Source organism: Protomyctophum bolini, assembly GCF_963924005.1.
Source record: "Protomyctophum bolini genome assembly, chromosome: 18".
Lineage (NCBI taxonomy): Eukaryota > Metazoa > Chordata > Actinopteri > Myctophiformes > Myctophidae > Protomyctophum > Protomyctophum bolini.
Genome location: NC_137879.1, coordinates 29,843,202 through 29,863,428, shown reverse-complemented (window position 1 = coordinate 29,863,428; position 20,227 = coordinate 29,843,202). Strand labels below are relative to the sequence as shown.

General features: G+C 45.4%; 1 protein-coding gene across 1 annotated transcript; it reads right to left on the bottom strand.

Annotated features, from left to right (window-relative positions):
* Positions 1–7,738: 7,738 nt before the first annotated feature.
* meox1 (mesenchyme homeobox 1) lies at positions 7,739–18,844 on the bottom strand. The gene is made up of 3 exons (XM_080788752.1): positions 17,550–18,844; positions 11,980–12,152; positions 7,739–7,874 (listed from the first exon to the last, which is right to left on the bottom strand). The coding sequence occupies exons 1-3, from the start codon at positions 18,112–18,114 to the stop codon at positions 7,752–7,754; spliced, it is 861 nt and encodes a 286-aa protein (XP_080644878.1). The 5' UTR covers positions 18,115–18,844; the 3' UTR covers positions 7,739–7,751.
* Positions 18,845–20,227: the final 1,383 nt, after the last annotated feature.

The following is a 20,227-nucleotide window of genomic DNA, read 5'->3' as shown; positions in this document are numbered from 1 at the left end:
CACACACACACACACACACACACACACACACACACACACACACACACACCCTTCCTTGCAGGCCTCCCTCAACACAACGGCCGTCTTGGGAGGATGTGCGGAAGACATCGCACATTTCCTCCTCTCGTCTCCGCTGTTCAGAGGTCTCTGTCTCGCACGTGTGTAAGAGGCCGAAAACAGAAGAGCAGAAAGGGCCGAAAGGAGAGGAGGAATACATCTGCAGGTGGCCTAAAATAACAACAAGGATGAAAAGAAAGAAAGGATGTGTGTCCATCATGTCTCTTGATCTCCCTTCTCTTAGTCTCGGCGAGCTACGGTGGGTGTATAGCTACAGGGGTTGTCTGGGGTGGGGGAGGGGGTGACAGGAGATAAGGGCAGACAAGAAGGGCAGGGGGAAAAGGAGAACAGTCTTGTTACATTAAGTTTCTCTGGGGTCCGTTCCATTTGACGAAACGCAGAGTGCTTATATATCCTCTCCTCCGCTCGGCAGGCCTCATTGCCAGGTGAGACGGACATGTCTGGGACAGATCCTTTAGTGTCAGATCCGAAACGATGCATGAGACCCGACAGTAGACGAAAGAAAGCACCGTTATGAAAGGTACAGAAAGCAGGACTGACATTTCCTGTCAAGTGTCCCAAAGTGCGCTGACCTTATTAACTGTGAGTTTGGATCCTGATGTTATGTGACTCTGCAGACACCTTCTCTCTCCTCTTCGGCTGACACGGGCTGTTGCATATGACGGATATTCATAAAGAACTGTAATCTATCAGAAATAGGATGTCGGTAGTAATTTCAACCTATTTGTCTGAACAACGGAGAGAAATGACCAGTAGACGTGAAATAATTGAAAAACTTTTGGCTATTCACAAATAGCAGATAATATGAAACTTTTGAACAATTTGAAAAATGACAATTTTTAATATATATATTTTTAACCTACAGTATAATGGCATGCCCAAAAGAGGGACATCAGGGTTAGTGTGCTTGTGAACTGTAAGTAAAGTATGTATTAAAGTATATGTAGTTACAGTGCAGTATAAATAGCGAAGGCCTTAAATAACAATTCACTTGAGAAAATAAAATGAAAATACTTGACAGCAAACTAAAGTAAATAAAACAACCTAGGACCTTAAAGGGACATTGCAGTCACTCAATGTTAATAGTATGGACGGCTGCAATTCGAAACTGCCCACCCGTAAAATCTTTATACATTTTATTTACTTACAATTTTTTGTTGAGTGATGCTTGGAGTTGGACGCCTTATGCTTGGACTTCGCCGGACGCACTTTAATTGAATTAATTCCACATGGCACCCTGAAAATACTTGGCGTCTGGTCCTGCCAGGTGTAAAAGTAGAGATCTTCTCCTCTGCTTCACCACAGCCGTGGTATGTTCCAACGTGTCCATCTAGCTTAAGCTTGTCTTTTCATTCATTTATTAAGTAAGCCACGCTCCTCTCGACCAGCCGGTCTCATAACATAACATGGTGTTACATAACATTGCGTGTCTCTAATCAATTCTGTTACCTGCTTCCTGTTACCTGTTTTTGGTCATGTGACCAAAGCAACCAATACAGTTATTTCAGGCTTAACACAGCTTTTTGGGGGGTTGCCAGTTTGGTCAAGTATGTGACGACATCCCCCACTTCAAGCAAATAGTGCAGCAAATGAAACATTAGGAGGAGCAGAACAGGGGTGCAAAGTGTATTTATTCTTGTTTATTTGTTCAATGTGGAGGGGGCGCCTATAGTCACTCACCAGAGATTTTATTTTATTTTATTTTATTTTATTTTATTTTATTTTATTTTATTTTATTTTATTTTATTTTATTTTATTTTATTTTATTTTATTTTATTTTATTTTATTTTATTTTATTTTATTTTATTTATTTTTGGAGTGCTTCAGCGCCGCCCTTAAGGACCTGGCGCCCCAGGCGGCTGCGTGCCCCGCCTCTACCTTTAACCGGGCCATGTAGTCAACAGAACACACCCCTCCTCCTCTACAATACTTGGCACCCTCCAATCTACAGAGGAGTGCCAGCACTGATGAGGTGAAGTGACCAATCAATAAACAGAAAACGTAACATAAAAATGCATTGGGAATTACCAGGATGTTAACACTGTCCATTATGAGGTTTATCTTAACTCCCTCTATCTCATTACTTACACAGCGGCGTGCTTCTGTATCGGTGTGTCAGGAGGCCTGTATAGACAGGGAGAGGAGCTACTGTATAGACTAGTACACAGCGGGGTTCTTTGATCTGACCTGTGCGTGCACTGACTGCTGTCTCAGTAAACAATAACAGCGTGCAGATGGGAGCCCGCGGAGCCGAGCGGAGCACACATGGGGGCCCTGTGTGGAAGAAGAAGGATACGCTTTTAATTTCACCGCTCGCTCGCTCCTTTAGAGATGACCCTCACACCTCCGGCTATCCATCAAGAACCTTTCCCGCTCGGCACTGAAGTGAAGGGTGGCTCTTCAAAATAAAGGTTGTAGCCCTGAGGATGCCTAGTTGGTTCAATGCAGTGTAAGTGCATACTTGTCACCAGTGTGAGTGTGTGTGTGTGTGTGTGTGTGTGTGTGTGTCTGTCTGTCTGTCTGTCTGTGCGTGCGTGCGTGCATGCGTGCATGCCATATATGTATACTGTAGTTATATACTGTGGTTATATGTTCTTATTTATTAGTGGCAAAAATGTACACAGATGATCTAGGGATTACATTATGGTGAAATAAATGTTATTCTCAATTTTCTTTTCCAGTGGTTCTTTAGACCATGGCATGTGGCGTTAAGTATTTTTGAATTCTTTTGGGTGACTGACTCTACGCTTGCCACATATTTTTGATTAATGCCATTATATCCAGATGAATGATTCATGACTGGAAACCTTCTTAAATGGTACCAGTGCGGCACAGCTGCCCGTGCAGCCGCAAGTGGCATTTCTCCACCAATGCCACATTTTTAGCGTATATAGAGCTGGTGTTCCGTGGTTTGGTCGGGGAGGCGGGAGCCCCCGTCCACTTAAATTCAGCGCTTGGCCGGCGTCTCAGGGCAAAGCTGTTGCTTTGAGTGGCAATATCTTCCATGTGCGGAAAGCCCGGTCTAGAGGATATTGCTGTTGAGCGGTGAAGTCACCAACTGTGCCATGCTCTGACAAATGTTTTCGTACGACTGTAACCATCGAGCTTTAGCCACAAATCAAATGGTTGTATTCGCTCAGTATACCGAGCTGAGAGTTAATTTAAGAATGTTTCCTGCTGCTGAATCTGCTTTTGCAATCAGGAACGAAGAGATATTGATGGGACTGCCCCCGTACTTGTTTTTGGTGGCCGCCACAGACATTTATTTTTGTGCCACTGTCAACTCACATTTGGCCAAAAATGTGCTGTATTCTCAGAACTCTGGGTTTGCATGAACTTTCACAGCACTCCGACACTTTCGAAAGTCCCAGGAGCCAACAATCAATCTACACCGAATCAATAAAAACGTAACAAGATGTACAAGATTATTGAGAGGCTAGGAAAATATGTTTTCTCGACCGTCATTTACCTTGATAAGTGAAAGGGGAACCGGCAATTTCGACCTACTCTGGAGTCTTGGCAATGGCGCATGTTATACCCCGTTCACACACCGATACCTTCAAATTAAATGTAATCCATGAATTTGGCCACCCGGTGCCTTTTGACGGAACCTCTGTGGTGAAAGAACAACATTCCAGGTTCATTGGTTTACACTGCTGATATTAATACTGTCATTACTGTTGGACATGGTTTATTTTGACTACTATTACTGCTAATACAATAATAGCCCCTAATAGAGACTGAGTGTATAGGGAGGGGGGAAACGGGGGAAGGGACCTCCGCCAAGTTATTCCACCCCCAGCAGCTGCAACGGGGGCCCAGAGGGGTCAGCCGTACAGTAACACTTGACCCCTAGCCTGTGTGTGTGTGCGCACGTGTGTGTGTGTGTGTGTGTGTGTGTGTGTGTGTGAGACGCCCCCCCCATCCCCAACCTCCTCTGCAGGCCAGCAGAGAGGGCAGTAACCTCCAAAGGCTTTGTTTGGCTGGCCCGGGACCGAGCATAGGCCCGCCATTGTAAGAGCCGGGACTTCTATGCTCTTTCTCTTGTTTTCTTTGGGAAGCAGGAAATTGGATGACTGGCTACCTGCTACAACAACATCCTGTACTTGAGAAGCCGTCTTTTCACCCATACCCACCTATTATTTCCCCTTTCCATCATACGCAAGTGGTCAGCCAGCTAGCTGTTTCTCTCTCTCTCTCTCTCTCTCTCTCTCTCTCTCTCTCTCTCTCTCTCTCTCTCTCTCTCTCTCTCTCTCTCTCTCTCTCTCTCTCTCTCTCTCTCTCTCTCTCTCTCTCTCTCCCCCCACCCCCGGTCCTGGGGGCCCCCCAATGCGTGGGTTTGTCTAGGTTCCACTCGGGTTGAGATCAAATTGGCCCCATCCAGATGCTTCCGTTGAAAATAGCGCACGGGGGCCACATAGTTGGCTCTCGGAGCGCGACTCCACCTATGTCAGGTTAATGGCCCTTTGTGGGGCTGATCGGAACAACAGCGACGGTGTGCAAAGTGAATGTGCCCATTCAGGCTCACACTCACTCACTCACTCACCCACGCACTCGCTCACTCACGGCCACTCACGGCGCTGTCAGTGCCACGTCGGGTCAATTTGGCTCAATTGGAGTGATCTGCGCCGGGTTTAAAGCACACCACTTGCCACTATGAAAACATCCTCAAGGATTATTATGATCCCATCGACCGGGATGTCGGTGGGCGTTGATTATAAGAGCTGATTCAGACCTGACCTCCGGGGATATCCCACCTTACTGCAGTGACTTAACGAGGATTACCTATTAGGCTCACGTCACTGGAAGGGATTTTCTGTGACACTATATTTTACAGGCATAAACGAACAGTACAAGAACACATGTGGGAGTGATGAGTATACCGCACACTTTTGCTCTTGGACACACAATGATGCATGCACGTGTGCGTGTGTACGTGCACTACTATAAATTGTGTGCGTGCGTGCGTGTGCACACGTGTACTGTACGTGTACAGTACACCAGTGATACTCAACCTCAGGCCCGCGGGCCACATCAGGCCCGCGGGACCATTATGACTGGCCCACCAATGAAAATCTAAAAAAAAGAAGAAAAAAATATCTGGAAAATGAAATAAAAATAAATAAATCTGAATGAAGTTATCTTTAATTACATTATTATAAGTAATACTATTAGAGTTGTACTATTACTCGAACGAAAATAAAAGCTTGGGGGGGGGGGGGGAGATGCAATGCAAATGAAAGACATATACTGTGTATCCCTATTCCCTGACATAATTTTATAGCTAAACGGACAGAATTCTATTTTATTTGAATGATGAAACCCAGCTGCCATTAATAGTTGGAAATGGAAATAGAAATTGCGGAAATTGCGGAAATTGTAATTGCGGAAATGGTGGAAATGGTGGAAATGGAAATTGCGGAAATTGCGGAAATGGAAATTGAGGAAATTGCGGAAATGGAAATTGCGGAAATTGCGGAAATGGTAATTGCGGAAATTGCGGAAATTGCTCTACACTTATAGCTATATCTATTTTCAGGTAGATTGTTTTATTTTACTCAGTCAGCCATATCACTACTCATTTTTTTTCATGAAAAAGGTCATAGCTGGGTAATCTATTTTCAGGCAAATTGTGTTTATTGTATTTTATTTTACTCAGCCATAACAATTTATTTTCTGTTAACCAACTTGCTGGCTGGCAGGCAGGCAGACAGCTACTCATAGACAGGCAGACAGACAGACAGCTACTCATGGAGAATTGGACAGGCAGGCAGTCAGACAGCTACTCATAGACAGGCAGACAGACAGCTACTCATGGAGAATTGGACAGGCAGGCAGACAGCTACTCATGGACAATTGGACAGGCAGGAAGGCAGACAGCTACTCATAGACAGACAGACAGCTACGCATGGACAATTGGACAGGCAGGAAGGCAGACAGCTACTCATAGACAGACAGACAGCTACTCATAGACAATTGGGCAGGCAGGCAGACAGACAGCTACTCATAGACAGACAGACAGCTACTCATGGACAATTGGACAGGCAGGAAGGCAGACAGCTACTCATAGACAGGCAGACAGACAGCTACTCATGGACAATTAGGCAGGCAGGCAGACAGCTACTCAGACAGGCAGACAGACAGCTACTCATGGACAATTGGACAGGCAGGCAGGCAGACAGACAGCTACTCATAGACAGGCAGGCAGACAGCTACTCATAGACAGGCAGACAGTAAGACAGCTACTCATTGACAGACAGACAAATAACTACTCATGGACAGACAGACAGACAGGCAGCCAGGCAAAGAGCTACTCATGTTAAGTTATTATGTTATTATAACAGCTACTCATGTTATGTGCAATAATTTGTGCAGTTATGGAAACAGCTCTTTGTGTTTATGCAAGAAAATGTAACACATTTATTTATTTACATATTGTGTGCATGCACATTGTACTGATACATTTTGCGAAAATAAAGCAATTGAAAGAGAGAAGTTATCATATATCATTAATGTCGTAATTTTATCTACTGGCCCCTGGCCCCTTGCCATTTTTGTAATGTGGCCCACAGGTAAATCTATTTGAGTATCCCTGCAGTACACGTACACGTGTGCACACGCACGCACACATACGCACTCACACACGCACACAATTTATAGTTTTTGATTTCAGCTACTGATAAAAGCAGAATATCATTCTGTGGGCAGAAACCCAGTGGTCATTTGTCTCCTCAACCTTGGAGTTGGAGATTGTAGTCGTAAAGTCTGACCAAAACATCTGCACATGACAAACACACCAGCCAAGACTGCAGATTTACCTATACTGTCAAATCATAACTCAGTTGTTTGTGCGTGGAATAAATTATCAAGATATTTCCCCCATTTTGCGACAGATGATTTATTCTTTTTTGCAGTTTTCAATATGTAACATCTGTGTTGTATCATTAGCATTCAAAATGTAGAAAAAATATTACAAAAAACACTTGTTTGACAGAAAAACGATATTATATGGAGAAAAAATGAGAAAAAAAAATCTGATTTTGGAGGCACTTATGGTTTGGCAACAGTGGCGCAGTTTGAGTTTTCGCAGGTGGTTGTAGTCAAGCGTCAAAGGCTGTGATTACGATATGGGAACTGAAGGAGATGTACTCAAACATAATCACATCACTGGCCTGATATGTCATCGCTGGCCTAAAAGCTATTGCATGGAATCTGTCGTTGCCCTGCAACACTCTGAGCAGAGGCTTGCCAATATAGCAAGCTATCGCCTCTCAACTGAGACCACAGTCGATGCGGCGAGAGCTGGGTTTTCAAACAGCATTTGTCATTGGTGTGTCAGAGAGTGGACTTCAGCGTGGACATTAATCAGCTGATCCCTACAGTATGTACAACCTGAAAAAAACACAAAAGGAGTTGCCAAATTTCTTTGCTGGCAAAAAAAAAAGAAAAGTCTCTAAAAAATGATTCAGTCCTTGGCTGCCAAATTTCCAATGAGGTGACTGAGGGACTGGCCACCTTGGTACTGCATGGGTCGTCCAGTTGACATTAGAAGACTCCCCCGCTTCCTTTAGCCTCACAAGTCCATTCAGACCTCCGGAGCTCTCTCTCTCTCTCATCTTTTATAAATGCTGGTCTCTTGAGGCCCCCCCCCCCCACCCACCCACCCATTCTGCTCACTCCGAGCTGGGCGAAGCAGCAGAGTCCATGTCGTCGTTCTCCAGGTCATTGGGTGAGGCCGACTGCCCTCCTTTCACTCTCTTCCACTTCATCCTCCTGTTCTGGAACCACACTTTCACCTGCACGGGGGGGAGACAAAGCAGAGGTGTCATTACCGTGGAGCATTAGTGTCATTCATGCTAGCTGGGACTTAAAGGGCCACATACCGGAGGACTGGCATGTGTTTAGCCCATTGTACAAGAACTCTTGGTGTCGGTCGGTGACTGTGCAAACATACCACTGGATTCATTCATTTCCGTATCGACTTGCAGGGACTTCAACTAGGAAACTAGGTACAGACCACAGACAAAACGTGTTTTTCTTCCTTGCATTATTGTTACGTTTTAATGCATTTTAAAGCACGGATTGATTTGGCATTCTATCTGAAAATAATCCCTGGAAACTAATTTAGAAAGGGTAAGATTTCTTAACCACCCAGTGATGTTTAGCCAACGATGACTCACAAGATCTAAAAATAAAGCCATTAAAGGGAAAATAGTCTACATGTTCATGCACGGCCAAAGCTGACCAAAGATGTGAATAGGCAATGACAGATGTATTGACATCGGTACGGCCCTTTAAGCTTCTTCTCTGGGACAGTCCTGACTCCTGTTCCCACTCTTGACTCAGTATGTGAAACAGCTGCCTTAGAAGAAACCATCATATAAGCCTACCAGCACACATCAAGATGAAACATTGTTGATTGCAGTAACACATTTACGTCTGGCCATGTATCTTATGTCCTCATCTACATTTCTCTAAGTACTTCTTGTTCCTGTGTACTTTGGAATTAAAAAGTACGTATGGTCAGCAGGAAGGCGGACGCATCACCCCCCCGCAAATGTCCCGACTCAGCATATTAATCAGCTCGCTCTGGTCTTTTTGCCTTGTTACTATGTGAGTAGTCTGAGCGGAGGCGATACAAAGCATTGGGGTTTGGCTCGCACATCTCTGCAGTCAGAGAGTATCGTATGGACAGTAAGTCGCGGTAGTTAACAGTCAGGATGTCAGCCTACACAGGATGTAGCCTTGACTCACAGTAGATCGCGCTCAGCTGTATCACTGCACTGTTCTGAAATGGCAGGATGACATCACTCCCGCATCGCTTAGCCAAGAATAGCAACAAAAAAACACACGTATGCACGCACGCATGCACACGCTGGCACGCAGGCACACACACACGCGCACGCACGGACTCACGCACGCGAGTGCGCGCACGCACGCGAACACACACGCGTAGACCCAACACCGCAAGGACTTTTTGGTCAGAAAGGGGAGACTGCAGAATAACCAAATTGTGCACGTTTGTTATGTGCCTGGAAGAGGCAACTGTTGCTCGTGATGGCATGCACTGTACAAATAGAACACATTAATAAGGCCCGAGCAAGAGCTACATAACATATGGCGTAGCCACGGACACTGATTGAATCCTTATGTCAGATATCATAAAATGTCTTGTGTCTTTTGTAAAGTGGAGTTGGCACAGTGTGTCACTCCAGTGAGCGGAAATATGGCTGTTCCAGAGCTCTCGTTCAGGCCTTCTGAAAGTGCGAATCACTAATACGATAAGAAGTGGAAATCATGAGTGAGTCAATGTGTTCTGAACAAGAAATCATGAACTATAAGCAATAATTATGCCTTGTGATAAATAAATAAAAATCACAAATGATTTATTATTTCAAAATGTGTCATGAAATAAATATCATGAACGTTTTATGAACTGGCGTTGTGAACTAGAAAACACCAGCGTTATGAATTAAAAATGTTTGCCTAATTCTCAGGACGTTGACTACTTGAGTAAGACTGTCTAAACTCAGACTGACTATTGTAAATGTACACGGCGGGGGTCATGAGGAGTCTGCCTGCTTACTGTAGCTCAGTGGACCCCAGTGGTCCTCTGCTCAGTGGACCCCAGTGGTCCTCTGCTCAGTGGACCCCTGTGCATCAGCCTAAATGTTCCCCGAGGAGACACTATTCATAATTGCATATCTCCCTGTCTCTGATTTTGTCCGCTCAGTGAGACTATACGGCTGAAGAAATGGCCGTGTGACAAGACATGTCGGATGATTCAGGAAAAGTTTCCGAGTTGCAGTACTGAGACCCCTGAGCCCTGAGTTAAGCTTGGAGCTGGCTATAGGGGGTCAGTGTGAGTGTGTGTGTGTGTGTGTGTGTGTGTGTGTGAGTGTGCGTTTGTGTGTGTGTGTGTGTGTGTGAGTGCGTGACTGTGCATGGGTGCATGCGTGTGTGGGTGCGTGTGTGTGATCCAGGGGCCTGGTAAATAGATCTAGAGGCAGGCTACAGGCTGTGTGGTCACTGTGGCAGTATGGCCTCATTAGGGGGAGTTGGGACAGTGTGGCTGGGGAGGAGGTCAGGACCACAGACAGACCGGGGTCTCAGCCAGACCATCTACCAATGTCTGACCCGTCTCACCAGCACTGTAACCCGCCCCCCGCCCACTCACAACGTCCCGTGGACCCAGAATATATATTTCCCAAATTAACACTGAGGATTGTGACATGCGAATTTTCCTGGAAGGAAAGGATAGGAAAAAACACAACTATATATTTTACATATGATACATATAATAGAGAGAGCACAGACGTCCTGGCGTCACTCGTTCATTCACAACTTAAAATCGTCTCATATAAGCATTGTGGTCGAAAAATAAACAAACTGCGTGTCGGCAAAACATTGTCTGGGAGGCGTCTCTGTATCGTTTACGATACAGTCTGTTTTTGGCGGACGTTTAACAAATGTGGCGGCAGTGATAACGTAACGTTTAATTGATTCTTCATATCCATATGAGACAAACCGCTGGGATCATTTGTTTCTTTTTGGAACACAGTTCTTATTTGAAGCGATATAAAAAAGTGTATACACATTTACACACACTTATACACAGAGAGTAGACACCTGTATTTTTTGTATGAAAATATAGTAATAAATATAGAAATAAGTGCACAGTACATGTTCCAAACTGTGGTATAGGTGTGTATGGTATAATACCATTACCATCCTATAGAAACATCATATTACCATTGGTAGAAACACCTTCATGACGAAGGGATATTGTGCATCTTTTAAAAGTGTTACAATACAATTCCACCCGGTCTGAGTCTGAGAAACCGTATCCACCATGGTAGGTTTTTCCCTGTTTAAATTGTTACAGTTAAACTTACATACCAGCAGCAATAACAGCAGGATAAGAAGACAAATCTTTCTTTCTTTCTTTCTTACTTTCTTTCTTTCTTTCTCTGTAACTCATTTGGTTCCATTTGTACGCTTTCAGCAGATTTAAATGAACATTGAGGATTGTCCGTGGTCCTTGAAATTGAACCACGAAAATAGCCCACAAACATGTGTGCTTAAGCCATTTCAACCAGGAAAGCATCTGTCATTTTACAGTTTCTGTGCTGGCTATTCAAAAATAGCAGACACGAATTTAAAAATCAACTATTGATGTAGGCATTGGTAGAATCGCCGGCCTCAGGTTTTGTTATGTAGATCCCTGGGGGACTACATAGGGTTTAAGTGGTTTAACCATTCGATCAGAGAAAGCATCAGTGTCATATTATAACCACTTTAACCATTATATTATACTTTGGCTATTTAAAAATAGCAGATATTACAAGCTCATAGCGCGTTACTTCATGTAAAGCGTAGAAATATTATTATTATTATTATTATTATAGCATTATGCAGAGCTTTTATTTTTGAAAAATGTTTTTTTTTTTGTGCAAATCTTTGAATATATATATTTTTATGGCAAAGGGTTTGCATGTTCTCCCCGTGTCCCCTATAGGGTAGGTACCATGCAGTAATCCTGGTCTCTAAAACTGCCTCCCCTGGCCAGCCAGGGCGCCTGATGGAGGCCCAGGATTTACATTAGATAATTGACACTGGTTGAAAAAAATTGGAATTGGAATCGTGAAAAAAAGAAAGAATATACTGTATATATTTTTAAAGTGAGCATTTTAAACTCAAATGTTTGCTTCTGGCGGTCTGTGGCCAAATACAGTACATATCATTTTGGGGGTCCTAGACATGAAAAAGTTTTGAGCACCACTGACTGAACTACAGCAACATACAGTTGTTTTTTTTTTAACTGAAGACATTAGCCTAGTCTAAATTAGTTTTTGTGCATTACGAGGAGGACACATGCATCTGTGTGGGTATGAACTGCACCTGTCTCTCTGTGAGGTCCAGGTTGACAGCGATCTCGTAGCGACGGAGCCGGGTCAGGTAGTTATGGTGGGTGAACTCTGCTTCCAGCTCCCTTAGTTGCTCCTTGGTGAAGGCCGTGCGCTCCTTCCTCGCCTTGCAGCTGGAGTCCACCTTGAAGCTGCCGTCCTGGGTGTCTAGAAGGCACGGGGAAGAGGCAAAAAACAACCACAATGTTAAACCAAAAGTGACACTTTCCGCACTCCGTGTATGTAAACGTTAAGCTGGAATGTGTGCTGGAAACTCTGACACTTTGTCCTTGTTTTGATTTGTGTATTTATTGTATCTTATCTTATCTCTATACCACAGTGAAGCAATTTGTGAATTTCCACCTTTTTTTCCCTGTTCAATTACATTATGTATAATGCAATTGTGTTTTTGGTTTCCTTTTCTTTCCCGTCACACAACTGGGCACTCCCCTAGGCATTTGCTTTAAGCGTGGAATCTTTCTAACTGGTCAACTTTCCTGGCAACATTAGGATGAAAATAATCGGGAGACGTGGAAATATACAGAGTTTAATGCTGTAGTGTTGTTCTTGGTCTAGCTTTTGCATACACGTATATTCCCCAAAAAAGAAAGAACTGTGAAAGCAACTGTCTAATGAGTTAAACAAAAACAAAACAAATAATCCAAAAAAATTCAAACACACATTTTAAAAGCTCGCTTGTGTTTGGAGTTGAATCTCTGTCCAACAGGACAGACTAATTTGTAACGCTGTGCCCGCTCCAACTGACACCGTCACCTGGGATGACTGATCTGATTTGAATTAGCGAACTCGGCCAGCTTCAAATAGTCCCATTACACTGATCTCACCTGACCTTGTCAACCACAAACCGGCACTCCAAAGAATCTAAAAGGCATTTAGTAGGAGGCCCCTCATATAGTAAACACTGAAATGACCGCTGTAAAGAGAGGCCACCCTGCTCTGCCATTATGTGAGATATACGTACACTCACCTGTATTTTGTGTGTCTGTGTGAGTGTGCTCGTGTCGTGTGCTGCAGGACCATGCGTGTGTTCCTGCACTTGTGCATGGCCCCGTGCACGTTTCTCTGTGCGTGTTTGCGTGCGTGCGTGTGTGTGTGTATGTGTGTGAACATAGATCAGTAGGGGCCACCAAACCAGCCCACAGAGGGACTGAGTTAGAGAAGGAATGCAGCGGAACATCGTTAAAGCCCCCAACAAAAGAACAAAGGCGCGGATGTGTCCGGCTTGGAGCGTTCTGTGCGTGTGTGTGTGTGTGTGTGTGTGTGTGTGTGTGTGTGTGTGTGTGTCTGGGAAGGTTTCCCCTGGACGGCCGAGGGTAGACAACTACTAACTCATCAGCACCTGACAGCACGGACCAGAACTCACATATTTGAACCGTGCCGTGGTGCTTTGTTAGGGCACAGCGGTGAATTACGGAAATAATTCACTGCAATCAATCTTTATTTGAAAATGTGTAAATACAAAAAAAAAAAAAAAATCTGTATTGGAGCTTATTGTGGAAATGTTGTAATCTCGTACATAACCAAAGCTTTGATTGTCCACACATATGGGGCCATGTCACGATGCAGTTTATTGGTAAAGGTTTAGACATTTCGGTTGCCCGTGCATTTCACAGCTCGTGGCAGAATACAGAACTTTATTATGAATACAAATGGAAGGCCATTTCATGTGACAGTCTGTGAAATGTCTCCTGTGAATTAGAGGGAATGGGGTTTTGGGTAATAATTGAGCATTGGTAGCGACACAAGCAGCTGACGTAATCACCCGAAAATGGTTCTAATTTGTCAAAGTGAGAAGTTTTGCTTCACGCTTGCCAGAGTGCCGGGCCAGACTGTGAAATGGACTGCAGGGCCTGGTCCAGATGTGAACTGCATGGGCAGATCCAGACATGTGTGCATGTGTGCGAGTGTGTGCGTGTGTGTGCGTGTATACATATACATATGCACGTGCAAGTGTGGTGTATGTGTTTGATTGCGTGCACATATATGTGACTGCATGCATGCGTGATGTGCAGACCTGATAATGTGTGCGCGATCATGACTCGGAGGACGAGAGTATGAGTGAGCGTATACCTGTGGAACCATCATCATCTCACATCGAGAAAGCGTTCATTAGCATCTTTTAAAGTGGCATTAATGACAGCCGTGCTCTAAAGTGTGTCGGCCTGATGCTGGCCTGGCCTGGCCTGGAACCATGTTGAGCGGGGGGTGTGTAGTCGGCCAAACACCTGGCCCAGGACTGATTTAGTGGGTGCACACACAGTCACCGAATCCCCCCCCCCCCCCCCCCCCCCCCCCGCTAAACAGGCCCCCCAATAAATATCCTGCACAGCCAGGGCCCCGTAAAACTCGCAGGGACCAAACCCCTGCGCCCGGCAGGGGTCCCCAAAGACAAACAGCATTTGGTGCTTTTCTGGGTGGAGGGTGCAAAAGGCAGTTTGTCTTCATCAAGGGCTGAATTAAGGCTGTTGTAAAGTAGTGATTGCTTTAAGGGGCAAAAACCCCGGGTGAAAATTGGCGATTGATTGATAATTTGTTCATGTTTAAAACGCAGGAGAGAGGCTTTCCACAGGGTTTGGGAATTTTAAGCCCACAGGAAAACCGAATTGTTTCCTTTTTTCTACATGAAAGTGATGAGTAGTACTAGATTTGTGTTTTATTCTAAAACACCATAATTTAGGGGGGAAATAATAATATCAGGTTTAGCTAGACCAGAGTAGAAATAGTTACAGCATAATTATTCATTATAGATTTAGGCCTATTACAATGATTGTAGAGTGGAATTATATACCGTGAATAACTTTATTTGAATAATAATAATGCCTTCACCTTTTTATTATAGATATGGTAATTTAATTCACATTCAATGAACACATTCTTCTCAGGTCGAAACTTAAGTCTGCCTCATTACCATATCGGCACATATATGCATGCACGCACACACACACAAATACACGTGTGCACACACACACACACACGCACACACACATCCAAACTATAGCAGCTTTGTCTGTAGCATGGATGCCTCGAGGACATTTTCCCAATACATGCTTTTCTATACCAAAGCAGCACCGATACAGCTCTGAAAGGCCCCTTCTAAAGACCCAGAGTGGATGTAGTGGTCAGACATGGTGCATGCGCTCACTGGGAGATTGTGTTACGGCTTAACGACAGGAAAATGTCAATGGATAAGAATGCAAAAAGTGGGCTTGCAAGCAGGAGTGATTTTACCAGACGTGGTCTGGCATGTTTTCACCGTATAGTGACTGGAGGTTACAATAAGGTAAGCAGGAGAGGAGAGGAGAGGAGAGGAGAGGAGAGGAGAGGAGAGGAGAGGAGAGGAGAGGAGAGGGGAGGAGAGGAGAGGAGAGGAGAGGAGAGGAGAGGCCTCCCACTCCCCATAATGAACTTTGAAAGCCTGTGTCTGTTGCAGGCCGACTGAAATACTATTGTGCAAGTAGGCTATAGTTGTTTGTTCCAATTTAGATTTTTGGCAGCCAGGCATTTCCATACATACATTTACAGAATTTAAACAGCATGGCTGCTCTTACAAAGTACAAGATCGGAGTAAGTGCATCATGGCAATCAAATACAGGGCAAAAAAAACTATTTAGAGACAATAGGACAGCACATGGACAAAAGTAAAAAAGTAACAATTAAATTTAGAGGACATTGATTGGACCACTTCCCTGACACTATCCAGGCTGTTGCTGTAAACTCCATCTGGTCTTCCAAAAAGGGCTAAGACCAAACACTAATGAATAGATAATGAAATAAATAAATTGGTGAATAACGAGTCTGCTCTCTTGGCCTCCTGGGATAAGCCTCGTGACGTGTATTACCACATTTATTCTCACATTACTCATTGGTCACAGTGTGTGGAGTTATATCACTCATTTATCTTACTGTACGTAGCTCTGGTCAAAGTGTCCTGCAGCAGAAGTCAATTGCTTTGGCTATCTGGGGGCGAGCTACATAACACAGAACCACATAGTCAGGGCAATGGGGTTCACTCATTTCTCTAGAATGGCGTTTTTTTTTTAACAGGCCCACTAGCTAGAGTCTCCATGGCTGAAACCTGAATATGATGCCTGGACCAGATGTGCTGGATGTACTGTATAGTTTTATTTCCCTTCAGCCGGCGTGAAATTGATCGTTTCTTAACAGTCCGCCCTCAGATATTAGACAAATATAAACATCTCTCTGGGTCTTCAGCTGGCGCAGTCGGGCCGTTAAATGGTGTTCGTGTGACTTTTAGGAATTAGCACTTCATGGGTATCGCTTACCAGAAATGTTGCTTTGACTTCCTATCAGTGAGTGTGAAACGTGATAAAGCGAATAAATCGCTAGATAATCCCAAAACATACTGTGCTATTCACGCCATGTTCCATGCAGGGCCGCTTATGAGAATATGCTGTTGAATGATTCATTTGTAGAAGGAACTGTGTACAGTATGTGCCCTGCTTGGTGCCATTTTGCTCCAGAAATCGACTGCAATTTCGTATATAGTCATTTATACTATATTTATATATTTTGGGTCACAGGTGTTCAATGAGGCATTTTAACAGTTCAAATCTTTGTGGAAATTAAATATAGGTATACGCCAACAGAACTGTATTTTACTGTAGTTGGTGTATGAATCAATACAACTTCTACTCAACAAATTTTACTATTTCTTTGAAGAGCAACCCACGATTAGATCTAAAATGCTTGTAATGCCCTAAGATTTTTTTTCCCACAGGCGCTTAATTTATCACCTGGGGCATCCTGAAAGCCGTTCCGCTGCTATAAAACAATAGTCTATTTCAAACGGAGGCACGGGGCGCAATGAAAAGCATGGTCACCTCATTAATCATCTGGGCCATCTGAACGCCCTCAGACAATACGAGGATGCAACTGTCAGGTCAAGTGTGTGTTTTGAAGACAAAAAAAAACCTCACCTTTCACATAGCTATCTGGTGAGAGTGCTCCTCAAGACCTTCTCTACAGAGCACACATACACACGACACACACACGCACGCATGCATGCAAACACACATGCTCGCGCTCACGCACGCACGCACGCACGCACGCACGCACGCACGCACGCACCTCTGCCTCCTCACGTCACGAGATGAATGGAGATGAATGAACTTCGTCGTGAGCTCAGAAATGCGCCCAGCCTTAAATTCGCTCACCGTTTCATTGCCCCGTGGTGGAGGATGTGACCTTCATTTTCAGGGTGATTTATTTATTTAGCCCCTCGAGACGGAACAGCATGCCAACGTTTAGTCTGATGTTGTTCACACCACAGACTGTAAAAGGTTCACTCACACAAAACAACTTGTGGTTTTAACAGATACCAGCTGAGCAATAAAGATGCCACCAGTGGCTTTCCCTTGGCATGCGCCCATGCCTTCTGCACCTCTGCCAGCATCCATTATAGAAGGTTCACTACAAAAGAAGGCCCTTTTTTAATTTTATCCTCCTATTAAATAGGAGGATGTGTTGAAAAACAGTCAAATTTTGACTGTTTTTCAACAGCATCCCCCCCCTTCCCTGACTCACCTGTGACATCTCTCTTCCGCTTGGAGCCCTTCTTGTCGGAGTCGACCGAGGCCTCACTCTGGGGCGAGTACTCTCCCTCCAGACAGCCGTTGGGCACGGCCCCCCCTGGCAGCCTGCTGTCCCCGGCGCCCACGCTGTCCATCTCCAGCCCAACGATGCCCACCACCAACCCGACGCCGCTCCCGACGCCGCCCGCCGCCGCTAGCGCGGGGGCCGCCTGCGGGCAGGCCTCGATGCCGGGCCCCCTGGCCCCGCGCGTCGTCTCGCAGGCGGCCCCCGGGGGGAACTGCCACTCGGCCCGCTGGTGGTGGTAGCCCGCCTGGCTGTCCTGGTAGAGCCGGTCGTCGCGGGGGTAGGCGCCGTGCGGCGCGGCGGGCACCAGACAGGAGCCCGAAAAGTCTGTGTAGGCCAGGAACTCTGGCTTCTGGTGCAGGGAGAAGGGGGCCTGCTGGTAGGGCGACTGGAGGCCGGCTCCCGGGACCCCCGAGTGGGGGTTCCTCACGCAGCCCCAGATGGGGCTGCCGGTGTGGGCGCTCCTCATGCAGCTGCTGGCTGGCTGATCCATGATGGAGATGCCAAGTTAATGCACGCTTCACCCACACACGCACGCAGGCGCGCACACACACACACACACACACACACACACTCTGATAGTCTCTGACAATCTTGCACACAACCCTCTTCGGTTAAAGTCCCCCTCGTCGAGGAGTCACACCCTCACGGAAGACGCAGAGAAGACGAAATCCACTTCAGCTTGTCTTGTCATCGGGGGGGCTTCCTCTTTAGATTTAGAGCATCATCTTCTGGCCCACATCCATCCACCGCCACTAGAGGAGAAGACAGTGCATGGGATCTCTCTGTCACTATAGAGGAGAAGACAATGCATGGGGATCTCTCTGTCACTAGAGGAGAAGACAGAGCATCTGTCACTGGCAGCAGCTTCAGGTTGGTGACTCTTCCACTGTGGCCCAGAACGTATGAGGATGGATGGACGTCTTCCTGTGGCAGCGTGTTTCCCTCTCTCTCTCTCTCTCTCTCGTGACGTCCAGCAGGAGCCTGTGGTCTTCACACATACGCACACACTATACCTCCCTTACGCTCACTTTCCCTTCTCTCTCTCTCTCTGTCTCTCTCTCTCTCTCTGGTCTGAGTGGCTTGTGGCTCCGTGCGAGCATTGCATCCACTGCTGCTCACTGCATGACTCCCCTTCTCCAGGCTGGCTGGCTGTTTTCACAACTCTTCTAACGGCAATTCGTGACAAGTGATCCCTCCTCCTCCCCTTGTGTGTGTGTGTGTGTGTGTTTTTTTTTAAATGCATAGGTGGGAAAGAGTGGCAAGTTTATAGAGTGTAACGTGAGCTGGTGGAGGAGGAGGAGCCCTTTGCAGGCCACATGTTGGTAGTACCCTCCGACCAACCTCGCCTCATCAACTATTAATCACGGGGGAAATTTTATATGCACATCTAATGGGCTTTCCAGACGCGGGGGCTTTTTTTCCCTTTTTTCTTTTTTAAAGGGACATTGTCTGTAAAAAATATAAAGCGAACACCCACCCACATGGGAGCCGCCGGGGGACCCCCGGTTCATTTCGGCTGCTTAGCGCTCTCTGACACGCAGTTTAGCCCCCTGTTTTTTGACACCCTTTGGAGAAAGTTAACCCTCACCCTTCAGTCTGCACCTCCGATCCCTGCCTGTCCCCTCCCGTCTCAAAGGGCTTTTCTTTTTTCTTCTTTCGCTTTGTTTCTATTCCTTTCTCTTTTTTTTACGAGCACATGTGGATATGTATATGCGAGTGTGTGCATGCGCACACACACACACACACACACACACGTGTATGCAGGCACATAAAGCACACACGGACACGCACACACGTATGCACGCATGCACGCACACGCACACACCCATATCCACCTGGCCGGTCTCTACTTAACATAGGAGGACTGGAGTTGATATTGGCTATATAATGCAGACCCTCTCACACCTCCTGAGGACGTTTCCACTTAGCGAAGGGCTAGAGATTTCAGCACTATATTTCAATATATACAAGCCAGAATGTTTCTGCTGACATAACAAACAGTGACTGGTTCTGTTTTTCATTGCATAATTACATCAGGACCTATAGGGGCAGAGCTGTTCTTTAAAAAAAACAAATTAAAAAAATAAAAATAGAACCAGTAGCGATTGCGGGTGACATTTTTCCTGCGCAGGGCTGACGTGGATTAAGTGCAATTGGATCAGGGGTGTATGCAATCATTCAATTTTCAGATTTTTTACATCTCGCGCATGAGGAGCAGCCGTTTAAACGCAGACCTCCTCCGCGCGCCCCCTGACATCACCGGCCCCGTAATGCCGCTGAAACCTTTTTGGCCGGGCGGAGCCGCCGTCTCCGTTCGAACGCCCGTCCGTAAGCCCCGTAAACCAAGTCAACCGCACTTAACCCATTAGAACCAGGAAAGCATTTTTTTGTAATTTTAGGATTTTCCCACGTTGGCTATTAAAAAATAGACGATTATACAAGCTTGCAGCGGGTCTGCTATTCTTTAGATTTAAAAAAAAAGTTCTTAGTTACTTTACACCACTGTAAGTACAGTACTTAAAAATCTTGAGGTATTTGTACTTTACTTAAGTACTTCCAATTTCCAGTACTTGTACTTCTACTACACTACATCTCAGAGGCAA

Bases quoted from the DNA above. Each gene is read 5' to 3' on its own strand.
- meox1 (XM_080788752.1), bottom strand. From the start codon at position 18,114: ATGGATCAGCCAGCCAGCAGCTGCATGAGGAGCGCCCACACCGGCAGC. The intron at 12,153-17,549 runs GTGAGTCAGGGA...CGTGCCTTCTAG, and splicing joins GCGGAAGAGAGATGTCACAG to ACACCCAGGACGGCAGCTTC. The intron at 7,875-11,979 runs GTGCAGTTCATA...CCCCCCGTGCAG, and splicing joins TGGACCTCACAGAGAGACAG to GTGAAAGTGTGGTTCCAGAA.